This window comes from Saimiri boliviensis, chromosome 1 (genome assembly GCF_048565385.1).
Source record: "Saimiri boliviensis isolate mSaiBol1 chromosome 1, mSaiBol1.pri, whole genome shotgun sequence".
NCBI classification, from domain to species: domain Eukaryota; kingdom Metazoa; phylum Chordata; class Mammalia; order Primates; family Cebidae; genus Saimiri; species Saimiri boliviensis.
In genome coordinates this window covers 267510571-267525158 of record NC_133449.1, presented here as the reverse complement: position 1 = coordinate 267525158, position 14588 = coordinate 267510571, and the positions used below count along the sequence as shown (strand labels likewise).

General features: G+C 38.3%; 1 protein-coding gene across 1 annotated transcript; it reads left to right on the top strand.

The window, feature by feature from the left end:
- Positions 1–9: 9 nt before the first annotated feature.
- BRIX1 (biogenesis of ribosomes BRX1) lies at positions 10–11476 on the top strand. The gene is made up of 10 exons (XM_039460950.2): positions 10–256; positions 2627–2738; positions 4033–4076; positions 6383–6453; positions 6619–6668; positions 6775–6848; positions 7006–7056; positions 7186–7287; positions 8608–8736; positions 8981–11476. The coding sequence occupies exons 1-10, from the start codon at positions 98–100 to the stop codon at positions 9248–9250; spliced, it is 1062 nt and encodes a 353-aa protein (XP_039316884.1). The 5' UTR covers positions 10–97; the 3' UTR covers positions 9251–11476.
- The last annotated feature ends 3112 nt before the right edge of the window (positions 11477–14588 follow it).

Sequence of the window (14588 nt, the reverse complement as noted above, 5' to 3'; positions counted from 1 at the left end):
TGAACCGAGCGCTTAGAGCTGTCGAACCATAGAGATCGGAAAAAGGAGCGAGCGGCCACACCGGAAGGAAGGCCAAGAGCGCGGGCGGCGAGACAAGATGGCAGCAACCAAGAGGAAACGGCGTGGAGGCTTGGCAGTTCAGGCGAAGAAGCCAAAAAGAAACGAAAAAGATGCCGAACCGCCAGCTAAGCCTCGCGCCACTGCAGAGGAGGTGGAGGAAGAAGAGAGAAACCGGATCCCAGGCCCCGTTTGCAAGGTAGAAGGGTTACATCTGCAGCGGCGGCTCTGTGCGTCTTTTTGGGGTTACTTACTTGACTACAGGTCTGCTAATTTTACAGTAGCTAGGGTCTTAACGGTAGGTCGGTTTTAGTAATTGTCACGGCCAGACTGGGCACGGAGTTTACAGCTAATTCTTGTGCACGTGGCCGCCCTGCTGGAGGCGGCGGGTTTTAGAACCCTTAGCCGGCCCACGCGGAAGCGACTGTCGGAGTGCTCAGATCCAGCGTTGTCTTCCTAGTAGTTCGATTTTTTTTTTTTTCTTTTTGGAGGGTAGTACTTTTCTTTGGTTATTTCTCGCTATTGGGTATTTCTTCCAGTGATTAGTATTCCCATATACTGCCAAAGTCGGCTTCTCTCAGGCAGGGATCCTGAAGCTTGTTAGGTGAGCCTTTAAAAAGTTGTTGCTTTTGGAACTGTGAATTGTTAACCAGGTCTTTAACTCAAGGGATAATGAAAGATAGTCCAGATACTTTGAGCTTTACTTGTATTCAACAGACACTGAATGTGCCAGGCATTGTTCCAAGTTAGGCTTCCTTTGGCAAAGATTGCAAAGGTGACTAGAATGTGACCTCTTCCTCCTGAAATGTTGGCGTTCAGGAGGAAACTTAAGTCAAATAAGTTGATGGTTTTTATTCAACAGAAGTGCACACAAGTTGTTTTAGTTAACTTTCATTCAACTAAGAACTATTCTTAAGCTACACAGTATACTGTGGAGAGAAGGATTATCTTTGACATTAATTTCTCTGTCCTCCGCACTTAGCAGAGTACTCTAGTAGGGAGTAGGTGACAAGGAATGACCCCGTGTGGTGTGATGGTGAGCTCTGAGGAATGAAAGTTAAGTTTAAATTCTAGGATCGTTATTAACAGCAACATTCTGTGCTCTTTTCTCACCTTCAGATCAGGTGGGGGTGGGGGAGGAATATTTACTTTTTATGAAAAATAAGCTGGACTTGTACACTTTCAATAAATGTTAGTGCTCTCTTCGCTTAAGGCGCTAATTTCTATAATCTGAGCTACACTTTAAATACATTCTGTGGAAATGCAGGAGATTGAGATTACTTTTACCCTTCAAGATAAAGAATCTTGAAGGATTTAGATTCAGCCTTTAAGCTGCATATCAGAGGCACGGTAGAATTTTGACATTCAAAAATGAGAGGGAGCACTCCAAGGGAGAGAAAGAACTGATGAAAGACTTTGAAATAGGGAAATGCTGAAAATGTAAAAAATAGAACCAGATTGGATTGCGTTAGGCTTCACTTGGGGCAATAATAATGTAAAAATGAAAATTTATTTTACAATTCAGTGTCAAAGCTATGTCATTCAGACTTTGTTTAGAAAACTCTGGGAAGTAAGGATGTGATTGAACTATTTAAGAAGTAAGCTGTTGAAAAAGCTTAGTCAACCATATCTATTGGAAGAGCTCATGTCTGGGATGGTTAGTCATTTAGGAGTTTTGTGGTTAATATAAGACACTAAATAAGTGCCGTGTGAATAAGAAAGGATTGAGAATTGTTGAAAAGAGAAATTGATAGCATTTTGTAGTGCTTATGATGATATGGGAGAAAAAGGGCAAATTGAAGATTTAAAGCCTGAGGGACTGAAGTGACAGCATCCAAAAAAGAAAAAAAGAAAAAGAAAAGAAAGAAAACGAAATAGCAAAGAAATACACCAGATTTAAGGTCTAAGATAATGTTTAGTATTGTAGAGTTGAGTCTGAGATGTTAATGAAATACTTGGATTATTAGGGCTAGAGAGAGTTCCTTTCTGTAGAGTGGACGACAATTAAAGTTGTGGGAAGTTATTGTGAGACCTGTCATAGAGAGCACAGAAACGAGAGGGCTAAGCCTAAGGGTTAGGAAGAGGTATTGGAGAAATTGAAGATGGAAAACAAGAAAGAAACCAAGGAGGGCATTTCTGGGTGGCAGATGTGGTTAGTGAATGTTGCTGAGAGATGAAATTAAAGGAGTCAGGATGGTTTGACTTGCTACTAGAAGCTCTTAAAAAACAAAAGGGCCAGGTGTGGTGGCACTCATGTATAATCCCCGCACTTTGGAGGCCAAGCCGCGTGAGCCCAGGAGTTGGGGACCAGCCTGGGCAACACAGGGAGAGACCCCCATCTTTACAAAAAAGTAAAATTAGCTGGGCATGATGGGACATGCCTGTAATTTGCAGCTACTGCAGATGCTGAGGTAGGAGGATAACTTGAGCCCTGGAATGTGAAACTGCAGTGAGCTGTGAGCCTGCAGCACTGCACTTCAGCCTGGGCAACAGCGTGAGACCATCTCTCAAAAACAAGGTCAGTTCAATATGATATTTTAAAATCTTTTAACATTTTCTCTTTCTTTAGGGCAAGTGGAAAAATAAGGAACGGATTCTCATCTTTTCTTCCAGAGGAATAAATTTCAGAACAAGACATTTAATGCAGGACTTGAGAAGGTTGATGCCTCATTCTAAAGCAGGTACCTTTACATCATATACTTTAGAAATTTCTATCTATAAACTTACCTATTTATATGTTTATACTTATTTTATATATTCTTCATTTGTTCAGTCTTTTCAGGAATAAAACACAGTAGCTTTTATCCTTTCAAGTGCCACAATTTTTCCAGTTAACATTTTGTTAGAAATTCTTTAGACTTCATGAGGTAGTTTCTTTACTTTTTAAAACAGATATCCTAGTATTACTGAAACATTTCTTGAAGGTCCAGGAATGCCTTGATTGTAATGCTCCTAAAGGTCATGACATACGTGGGATAGTTTGTCCTAAATGATTCAGGACTACCATATGTTACTTTTTAAGCTTTTTTTTTTTTTTAAACAGTTTTATTGAAAAATGGATGTGGGATAGAATTTGAAGCACCTTTTAAGTTGAAGTCAGAGCCTATTTCTAAATGCCAAGTTATTTATTTATTTTTAAGCAATGGGTTATTTTACAGGCACAAACAGTATGGCTGGGCATGGTGACTCATTGCCTGTAATCTCAGCATTTTGGGAGGCCGAGGTGGGTGGAACACTTAAGTTCAGGATTCCAGACCATCCTGGGCAACATAGTGAAACCCCATATCTACAAGATAAAAAAATGAAAAAAGTAAAGTAGTTAGGTGTGGGGGCCACCCACCTGCAGTCCCAGCTACTCAGGAGTCTAAAGCAGGAGGATTACTTGAACCAGGAGGTCACGGCTGCCATGAGCCATGATCATGCCACTACACTTCAGCATGGACGATGAGCAAGACCCCGTCTTAAAAAAAAATAAAAAGTTTATAACAGTGGAGTGGCATCACCATCATATGGCTGTTGTGCTTATGTTAAGAGGTGCTTTGGTTTTTTTGTTTTTTTAATTTTTAAATTTGGGGAGTATATGTGCAGGTTTGTTACATGGAGAGTCAGTTTTCTTTGACACCTGTGATTAAAAAGTGAAAGATATTTTCAGTGAAACTGGTTTCCTTTAACATAGTCTTTGGTTTGTGAGAATTTTTCCATTTTTGAAAAGGTTTTCTAGAATACCTAAAGATTGAGAAACACTGCTTAAACTATAATTTATAGTTGTTGCAGACTATTTTTTACTTATTTTTTTTACAGTTACAAAGAATCAAGATTTTTTAAGTGATTGTTTTCAGGTCTTTTTTTTGAAAATTAATGATAAAAATCTCCTTTAAACTGAAGAGTGTAAAAACAATTTCTAGATGGCATATGTGATTTGATTGAAGTAACTTTGAAATCACCTTTAATTTACTTGCTTTTTTTTTTTTCTAGATACTAAAATGGATCGTAAGGATAAGCTATTTGTGATTAATGAGGTAATTTTGGAAAGTAATTGCAATAAAATATTTTAGAAACACTAACAATTGCTTATTTCAAAAGTAAGTCATTCAGTGACTTTAAAAATTGTTTTTTAAAAGCTGTTCAGACACATTTTGTTATCTCTTCAATAACTGGTCTTTCAGATTTTTATATCTCACAGTTTAGTGCTTCACACATTTCTGTTTGTCTTGTTTGAACAAGCATATTGAAATTTCCTCAGGACAATGATTGTTATCTAATTTTTTTAATCCCGTGGTGTCTAGTATTATGCCAAATCCCGAGTAGGTACTCAAAAAATTATCAGTCAATATATGTAAAGTAAAATAAAAAGTCCATTAAACATATGTATATGAAAACCCACATGGTAAAACGCATTTTGCCAATATTAATTCGTGATTCATGTGGAATTGGCACTTAAGCTATTACAAATTAGGAACAGGTTACATTTTCAAAGTATTTTTTAACATACTAAACTCACATATTTTTTTTTTAAGTTCTAGAAGCACAGCACATAAATTTACATTTTAAAGCAAAATTTTCAAAACTTAGAAAAATTAAGATCGTTTTTTCACTATTAGAAAGCCTTCTTTAGAGCACAAACTTTAGAACCTCTGCTATAATATCACACTATTCTGTGTGCTGTAGAAACTGTTTAACACAGCAGTGTTCCTATCATTACGGAACTACGTTCAAATGGAGACAGGCCATAAACAAGGTTTATAATTTCAAGTAAAGGTAGGAGAAATAAAACAGGTTATAGGTTTTCGACAGCTCAGGCTAGACCGGAAAAACATTTTCAGAGGGATGATGTTTAATTTAATATAGAGAAAATGGCAACTACAAAGGCCCAGAAGTGGCACAAACTTCCCATTTTTATGTTTATCTAAGACCAGTAAGAAACAAAAGCATTGGACCTAAGATTTTTTTTTAAGTTGTTATGGTTTATTTGTTTGTTTTAAATTTTTTTGGAGACAAAGTGTCGCTGTGCCGCCTAGGCTGTAGTGAAGTGGTGTGATCTCAGCTCACTGCAACCTCTGCCTCCCGGATTCAAGTAATTCTCCTCCCTCAGACTCACTAGTAGCTGGGACTACAGGCACATGCCACTATGCCCAGTTAACTTTTGTATTTTTAGTAGAGACAGGGCTTTGCCTTATTGCCCAGGCTGGTCTCCAGCCCCTGAGCTTAAGCAGTTCACCTGCCTCAGCCTCCCTAAGTGCTGGGAGTACAGCCATGAGCCAACTCGTTCAGCCGTAGTTGTTAGGTTTAAATCTGAAATATGGAGTTTATGAATACTATAGCAATAAAAGACTTCACTCCTATAATGTTTTTGTATATTTCTCAAGTGTGACTTTTGTAAACCTTCAGGACATTGAAGTTTAATTTGAAATAGGTTTTATTTATTTATTTATTTATTTATTTATTTTTTGAGACGGAGTTTCGCTCTTGTTACCCAGGCTGGAGTGCAATGGCGCGATCTCAGCTCACCGCAACCTCCACCTCCTGGGCTCAGGCAATTCTCCTGCCTCAGCCTCCTAAGTTGCTGGGATTACAGGCATGCGCCACCACGCCCAGCTAGTTTTTTTGTATTTTTAGTAGAGACGGGGTTTCACCATGTTGACCAGGATGGTCTCGATCTCTTGACCTCGTGATCCACCCGCCTTGGCCTCCCAAAGTGCTGGGATTACAGGCTTAAGCCACCGCGCCCGGCTGAAATAGGTTTTATATAGACTTTTTACCCAATCTCTTAGTGATTTTATAGAACCAAATCACCAGAAATGGTAGTATAAATGAAGAACAGCTTAAGTTTTGCCATCTTAAAATCAAAAAGCTAAAAAGTTAAAAATCTAAATAATCATTAAAAAGGATGTTTTTAGTTCTGTAAAGATCTGGATTTTCATAAGATTGGCTAAGAAGATTGATTATGAAGGATTAGCATAAGAGGATTAATTGTGGTATGCCTTATCCCTAGGGCAACTATTTTCAGTCTTTGTAGTTTGTACATGGGACTATGGGCAGAAGAGGTTCCCAGTAATCAGAAGTGAGACCATTTTAGATACTAGGCCCAAAAATATGATAGATACTTTCACCCAAGAGATGGGCAGAGCATCTAGTTTACCTTGAGTAGAATACCTCAGAGGAACTTTAAAGCTTCCTTCTATGAAGAAATAAATGTTCAGGCCTTTGTAGCCTGTTAACCTAGTTAGATGTTTTTGAGGGAATCTAGATGATATTAATCACATCTAATTACTTTAGTTCTCATTTATATTATCTACTTCATTTTCATATACTTTGCTTCATTTAGGTTTGTGAAATGAAAAACTGTAATAAATGCATCTATTTTGAAGCTAAGAAAAAACAGGATCTCTATATGTGGTAAGAGAATGTATTAAGATTTTGGCTAAACTCATTTTAGTTGATAAAGAAAATTAAATATATGAATATTATAAGCATATTCTGTTTTTTTTTTAATGATGAGTAGGTGGTAAACATTGACTACATTTGCTAATTAGTTGAAAAAGCGTCCTCCATATCTTTCAGGCTTTCAAATTCACCTCATGGACCATCTGCCAAATTCCTAGTTCAAAATAGTAAGTTAACTCAGTAAAATTTTTTAGGTGAGAAAATTAAAAATGATCTTTTGGAATAGTTGTGCAAAAGTTATAACTATTTTTGTTTTTGTTGTAATTGTTTTAGTTCATACCCTTGCTGAACTCAAGATGACTGGGAACTGTTTGAAAGGTTCTCGGCCCCTTTTGTCTTTTGACCCGGTAAGTTTCTCACTCAGTGTATGAGGTCTAATTTTCTTAGCCGTCATGATTGTATAGTTGTGTAATTCAGTTTAGTTAACATAGAAACAAATGAGCAAACAGTTTAAAACAAGGCACTCTACTGTAGTTAAATAATATGCTTATTTTACTTTTATAGGCTTTTGATGAATTACCACATTATGCTTTGTTAAAAGAACTCTTAATTCAGGTAAATATCTTTTCTAAAAAGTATCGTTAGTGGTATAAGTGAGCATCTTCTTTGAACTTTTTCTTAGCTATCGAAAATATACCTGATATATTTTGGAATAAGGAACTAACATATACTTTTTTAAACTAGATCTTTAGTACACCACGGTATCATCCCAAAAGCCAACCATTCGTGGACCATGTGTTTACTTTCACCATTTTAGATAATAGGATATGGTTTCGGAATTTTCAGGTAAGCTTTACTTAATTTTTAATTATGTTTTTAAAAATTGAATTAAATTTTTTTTTTTTAAGAGACAGAGTATTGTTATATTGCCTAGGTTGGTCTTGAACCTCCTGGCCTCAAGTGATAATCCTTCCTCTAGGATTACAGGTGTGAGCCACTGTGCCTGGTCAAGTTTTAATTAAACTTTTAGATAAGGATATATAGGGTTTACAAACGCAAAAAAATGCAAATAATTCTTTTGTTTTAAATAGTTTCCTTTCCCTACAGAGATTGCTGCAAGTAACTATGTATTGCATCTTTTTTTTTTTTAATTCAATATTTGCAGTTGAACTGTCTTGTGTCTTAAGTGATCTCTTCCTCCTCCTATTCATGACTGTTAGTTGATAGAGAGTATGGACTTCCTAACAACCATTATATATTTCACTTTATTGAAAGGGAATAGCTTGAAGATCCATGAGATAATTGGGTTCCTAATTTGTGTGAAGTGCTGTAAGGATACAGTAAAATAGAAGCTTCTCTCTAAAAGCTTAAAAATCACCTCAAGGGTTAAAACCTAGCAAAATTTAATTGCTGTAGAAGCCATTCAGTTGGAACTGTTAGATAATGAGTCATACATTGATTCATTCAGGAGAAGAGAAGAGGTGATTCTAGAAATCTTGAAGCAGGAGTTTGGCAGGATAAGTCTGCAGAAAGATGAAGAGGTGGAAGGGAACAGCAAGAACAAAATTTTAGACAGCATCTGACATAACTGAGCTCTGTTTTGCACATTTTATATTGGATACCTGGCATGTGAGTTGAACACATCCTCTTAACCTCTGAGGGCAGACATGGCTGAACCAATAGATAACATAAATATTTGTTGTTCAGAAGTTGCGTTTTAATTCCATAATCAGTAGCTATTAAATTTGACTACATATAATTTTAATCTAACTTGAAAGAGATTTATGAATTTAGGGATTGATTTAAGTTTCAAGAGTTCTCCCATAATGCGCTTTAATACATTTTGTTAATAGTGGTTACTATTTTAAAATCTTATTTAACCACAGTTTTTTAGGAATATATGCATTGTGAGAAGCAAGATGTGAACCAAAATCTAATTACTCAATTTTAAAAGAACACACACACACAAATTGTTCCATGACAACTTCCTATAAGTACTAACAGATTTCAGAAAATATTGATAATTTGGCATTTACCAGGTTTCGCCCCACCTTGATTTTATGGATTATCAATTCTTTCAGGCACATTTATAATGAGATTATAGCTAGTATACCTTTTAGGAATAATATATCCAAACCAAAATGAAATGTTTCCTTTTTATTAAAGATTATAGAAGAAGATGCTGCTCTCGTAGAAATAGGACCTCGTTTTGTCTTAAATCTCATAAAGATTTTCCAGGGAAGTTTTGGAGGACCAACTTTATATGAAAACCCTCACTACCAGTCACCAAACATGGTAAGCTGTTGTGTTGTTCAGTAGTCTTCAATGTACCAGAGCCCTTTTGCCAAAATGATTCTGTGAACTTATTACTGTTTTATTACCTGTGAAACTCAATTTGGTTTTTGCTGCCTCGAGACTTGCAAATCACTCCCCCTTTTTTATGACACTGGGTGAAGGGATGTAAGGTTTGTAACTGAAAGTCTTTGCCTTATATAAAATGTTTATTTTTATTCAAAAGCATCTAATCGTTTTTTCCTAGCATCGGCGTGTCATAAGATCCATCACAGCTGCAAAATACAGAGAGAAACAGCAAGTGAAAGACGTGCAGAAACTGAGAAAGAAAGAACTGAAGACTCTTCTTCCACACGATCCCACTGCAGATGTTTTTGTTACGCCAGCTGAGGAGAAACCAATAGAAATACAGTGGGTAAAGCCAGAGCCAAAAGTTGATTTGAAAGCACGAAAGAAACGGATTTACAAAAGGCAAAGAAAAATGAAACAGAGGATGGACAGAGGGAAAACAAAATAAGTCAACGAAAACCTGATTTGTTTTCAGTTATTTTATATTTATTTTGTATTCAATGTGTAAATACTTTTATTATCCAGTACTACTTATGTCTAATTAGTGTGGCATTTAAAAGAGAGAAAAATTAAAATCTTAAAATCAGTGATTATCTTCTTCTAAATAAAACAACACCAGAATTCATCAGTTAATTTCTGATTTCTTTTTAAAGTTTGTACTGCTAAAAATTTAGCACAGTTAAGGTGTGCCTGCTCTCTTGGGTTAGAATTTTTGGTTTAGCAGAGCTGAAATGCAGACATTTATTAGGTTATATTATTTGTAAAACGAAGCATTTGATACTCAGACCATAGGTTGTGGATGGTAAAGCATGAGTAGACTGGTAGAAAGAAAAGTATCTCACTGAAGTTTACTCTGAGTCACTAGTTAATGAAGCCATGGAAGAGCCAACCTCTGTACATTAAAATGTTTGGGTTTTGAGAATTAAATGAGTTAATGCCTATCTTGAAAGCATTTTGTAAATTATACATTATGTATGTGTGTATGTATTTTGAGATGGAGTCTTGCTCTGTCACCTAGGCTGGAGTGCAGTGGCGCAATCTCAGCTCCCTGCAACCTCCTCCGCCTCCCTGGTTCAAGTGATTCTCCTTCCTCAGCCTCCTGAGTAGCTGGGATTACAGGCATGCATCACCATGCCCAGCTCATTTTTGTTTTTAGTAGAGATGGGGTTTCTCCATGTTGGTCAGGCTGGTCTTGAACTCCTGACCTCAGGTGACCCACCCACTTAAGCCTCCCAAAGTGCTGGGATTACAGGTGTAAGCCATTGCACCTGGCCAGATTACTTATTTATTTTAGAAGCAGTGTGTATAGATTGCTTATTTAAAAACCTAATAGTAAAAAAGAGAAAAAAATAGGAAAGTTGGTTAGAGGGAATACCAGAACATTTAAATTTCTCCCCACATAAAAGAGAAACTGCTTATTGTATAAGGGGCACTGGACTTAAGCTCTTATACGTAAATTAGTAACAGGTAAAGAAAAGATTGAGTACCAGCGACCAGGGAGGTAGGTGGCTGCTGACATGAACAGATATAAATTTGATACTACATAACACATATATCTAATGAAATTGCACTGTTTCATCACCTACTTTTTGACTTCACATTGATCATTTTTCTCTGTTTGTGTTCTACATGCTTACTTGCTAACTTCATAGTGTTCTGTGTACCATAGCTATGTAATCAGTCTGGTCAGTATTTTAAGTTTTTCTTTTGCTGGTATAGGTGTTTGCAGTGAATACTTGTCTACATATGTTACATACGTCTTTTTATACAACACTCATGGTTTCCTAGAAGTAGAATTTAGGTTAAAGGTTATGAACACTAGGCTCTTTGCTTGCTCCCTCCACCACCGTATCCTCACTAGAGGTTAGAGGGTTCATTTCCTTGTCCCCTTACTAATTTCATTATGTATGAAACAATCTGTCAATAGGTTAAAAACACCTTTTTTTAAATTAGTTACTGGTTTATCCTTTTTGACTAGTAATCATGTTTGTTTTTCTGTGGTAGGATTGTCTTTTACTGATTTTATAAGAGCTTTTATATAGTAAGTTTATTACAGGTATCTTTCCTAGTTCACTTACATTTTAATTTTATGTCTTTATTATTTTAACCGTAGGCAGGCTGATCAATATTCATGGTTTAAAAAAAAAAATTTTTGTTAAGGCCTTCCTGAGTGTTTAATTGGCTATTTATCTTGAAATAGTCTAAATTAGGATACTTGAAATCTTGAAGTCATCTGAATTATGCAGGTAATTCAGGTCAGAGGTTCACCTGAAATACTTGTATGTGACTAACTAGGACTAAATATGATTAAATGGATAAAACCAAAGTGGCCATTTTATTTAGGCAGTTGAATATAGTATTGGATAAAAATAAGACAGCCATATTCAGAATTTATTTTTGAACACCTACGTTTCAGGAACAAGTTAATTATAGGTTATAAACTATAGAGTTACAAACTTGTACTTTTGTTATGTGCGTTGTGGCATTTTGGTGGAATTTCCAATTTCGCAATTTTGAATTAACAGTTTCCATATAGAGATAACCTTATTTCTCAAATTCCCCTTCACAATTATATGGATACATTATTTGAGAATTCCTCAGGACTGGATCATCTATCAAGTCTGTAGTCATTTAAAGGGTACCTGTTTAATAAAAGATGTTCTTTTATTTATTAGAGGCAGTGTCTTGCTCTGTCACCCTGGGCTGTAGTGCAGTAGCGTGGTCATAGTTTACTGCAGGCTGTAACTTCTGGGCTCAAGTATTTCTGCTTCAGCCTCCTGAGTAGCTAGGGCTATAGGCCCATGCCACCACACTTGGCTAGTTTAAAAAACTTTTTTTTTTTTTTTTTTTCTGTAGACATAAATTCTCTCTATGTTGCCCAGGCTGGTCTCGAACTCTTGGGCTGAAGGGATCCTCCTGCCTTGGCTTCCCAAAGTGTTGGGATTACAGGTATGAGCCACCACGCCTGGTCAAGATATTTCTTTATAGTGAAATTTATATCCAGCATAGTTAACTTTCTGTACAATGCTATCGGCAAAAATCCCTCTTTCTTAAGAAGGTAAAAGGTGATTCCTAGAGGTTGTATCCAAAACCAGATTGAATTGGAGGGAGAAAAAGCTACTTTTCTTGTCCGTTTTTGTTCCCCCCATCATCCCAATTCTGTTCTCAGGAGGGAAAAGGTTTCATTTTCCCCCAAACTCAGACTTCTCAATCCCTATCCATTACCAATTTACCAACTAAGTGAGACTGTGTAGAATCTTCCTCCGGAAAAAAGGGAAGTGTATGAATTCTGAGTAGCGAGTTGGTTGGACAGTGGTGTGTGAAGTAAACTGATAAAGCTTAGAGTTGGTTTCTTCTGTTGTACTGCGGGCAGCATATTGGGGAAAAGGATAACCTTCCTAAACTGCTTGGGTACCCCCACCCTGTGCAATAGATATTAGCAATGCCGCTAACCATACACGGTTGGTAAATACAACTCACATCTGATGCATGTAAACATTCCACATTACAATGAAATAAATTGGTGTATTAATGCATTTTAAAAACAATTACGGTATTATTTTGATACCTTATCAAAGTGTTTGGAATAGTTGTACAGATCTCCCATCTCATAATACAATGTAATACAGCTAGTCAGATCAACCAAAACTTACTGGTTAAATACTATCCTTTAACTGCTTTCTTAAACTAAACCAATCTTGGAAAGGTAGGATTAGAGGCCAGAAAGTTAGGATTAAAGAGTGATGGATGGATAGGTCAGCACAATTTCATCCATGTTGGTGTGTAGGGCCACATCCCTAAAGGGTCATGGGGTGTCCCCTATCGCTGTGTTGAGGCGCCGGATCCAAGACGTAAAGAGACAGGACACAGAAGGACTGGAAAAGACAGCTGGGCTGGGGGTGGGGGTGGGGCACGCCACTTACAAGCAGAGACAGGCGAGGCCCCGAACGTCCAGGAGCATCTGTATTTATTGGGTACAAGACAGGGGGAAGGGTAGTGGGTGAGGTCATCTCAAGGACAGTGATAGGATCAAGACAATCACGTCTGCGACAAGCAAAGTGTCCACCCCCATTAGGTCACGAAGTCAAGGAGGTGGGCCGTGTGTAGCAAGGGGTCCACCCCCATTAGGTGGCCTAGGCTAGGAGGTGGGTCATGCGCGGTGAAGAGTGCAGTGTGCAATATCTCTTATCTAGGGGCAGGCTACTTCTAAGGAATTCTGTAGGAGGATGCTTTTGAGTCACACAGCAGCGACAGAGCTGACAGGGTCTACCGCCACCTGCTGGCAGCTTCCGATGATTTCTATAGGAGGATGCTGCGAGCCAGCACAGTAACTAGAGATTTGACAGGTTATACAGCTACCAGGACGTGATTATACTCGAGGGGTTTTAAGCCCTCGGTCGCTCGTGGGATTGCAGGTCTAAGGGCAGTCTTCCACAAGAACTGGACGTAAGGTACTGCAACTCCTTTTTCAGGAGGAGAGGCTCTTGCTCCAAGCCTACCATACAGCGGGTATCTTGACGATAGGGAATGCTGACGCCTGGGCCATAGATTCTTGTCCTGGTATAACTTTTTCCCTTAAATCATGCTCTGCACCATGTCTGCTCTAGACATTCCTCCAACTATAAGCAAGATATGCATAGCTGTTTAACCCTTAATTCATGCTCTGTACTGTGTCTGCTCTAGGCATTCCTCCGACTACGAACTAAGATATTATTTTATATATATATGGAAATAACTGAGTAGTAAGACATTCTTCAGGCACTAATTGTTCCCATTATAAACTAATACATGATTGATTATATAAAAGATTATATAGAGGAAATAACTGGGTAGTAACACTATAAACTAAGATATTCTTCAGGCACTAATTGTGCGGGGGATCTGCTTAGCTCTCCTTCCTCAGTGACCAGATGGGGGGTTACCCACATTGGTGGTAAGGCTTTTCGTTATTTATTTATTTATTTATTTGAGACGGAGTGTCGCTCTTGTTGCCCAGGCTGAAGTGCAATGGCGCGATCTTGGCTCACCGCAACCTCCGCCTCCCGGGTTCAAGCGATTCTCCTGCCTCAGCCTTTCGAGTAGCTAGGATTACAGGCATGCGCCACCATTCCAGGCTATTTTTTGTTTGTTTGTTTGTTTTTTTGTATTTTTAGTGGAGATGGGGTTTCTCCATTTTGGTCAGGCTGGTCTCAAACTCCCGACCGGTGGGTGATCAGCCCATCTCGGCCTCCCAAAGAACTGGTATTACAAGCATGAGCCACCGCGCCCCACCTCGTTATTTCCAAGTTGACGCCTTCCCTTTTAAATTGTTTCCGATTACATAATCCACTGTCCTTTGTCATGCATATTGGTCAAGAAGATCAATACCAGAGATCTTAAGTGGCAGCTGAAGAGAACCGAAAAGATAAAAAACCCTGGTATTCAATCCAACTGAATTCTGCTATTGTATTAGTTGAGGAGGCTTTAGCCAATCAATCACTTGACCACTTGGAGCCTGAATCACCTCATCTATAAAAACGGGCTCCATTGAGAACGTATAATCAGATATTTTCCAGAATCCTCTCCCATCCCAGCTCCTATCTCCCCTTTCAGCCCTCAGGTCGGCTGCCACTCACACTGACCGCCAACTGTGCCCCTCACAATGACACCAGCGTGGCCCCGCCTCCCTCCAAGGCCCCGCCTTCCTCCTGCGCTTCCCCACCGAGGCCCGCCTTCTTCCCACGCGGCCTGCCTCTCTCCCTGCCAAGGCCCCGTCTTCCTCCCGCACGGCCCGCCTCTCTCCTCGC

Coding starts and splice junctions, on each gene's coding strand:
- BRIX1 (XM_039460950.2), top strand. CDS start 98: ATGGCAGCAACCAAGAGGAAACGGCGTGGAGGCTTGGCAGTTCAGGCG. Junction 6,454..6,618: donor AAACAGGATCTCTATATGTG/GTAAGAGAATGT, acceptor CATATCTTTCAG/GCTTTCAAATTCACCTCATG. Junction 7,288..8,607: donor TATGGTTTCGGAATTTTCAG/GTAAGCTTTACT, acceptor TTTTTATTAAAG/ATTATAGAAGAAGATGCTGC.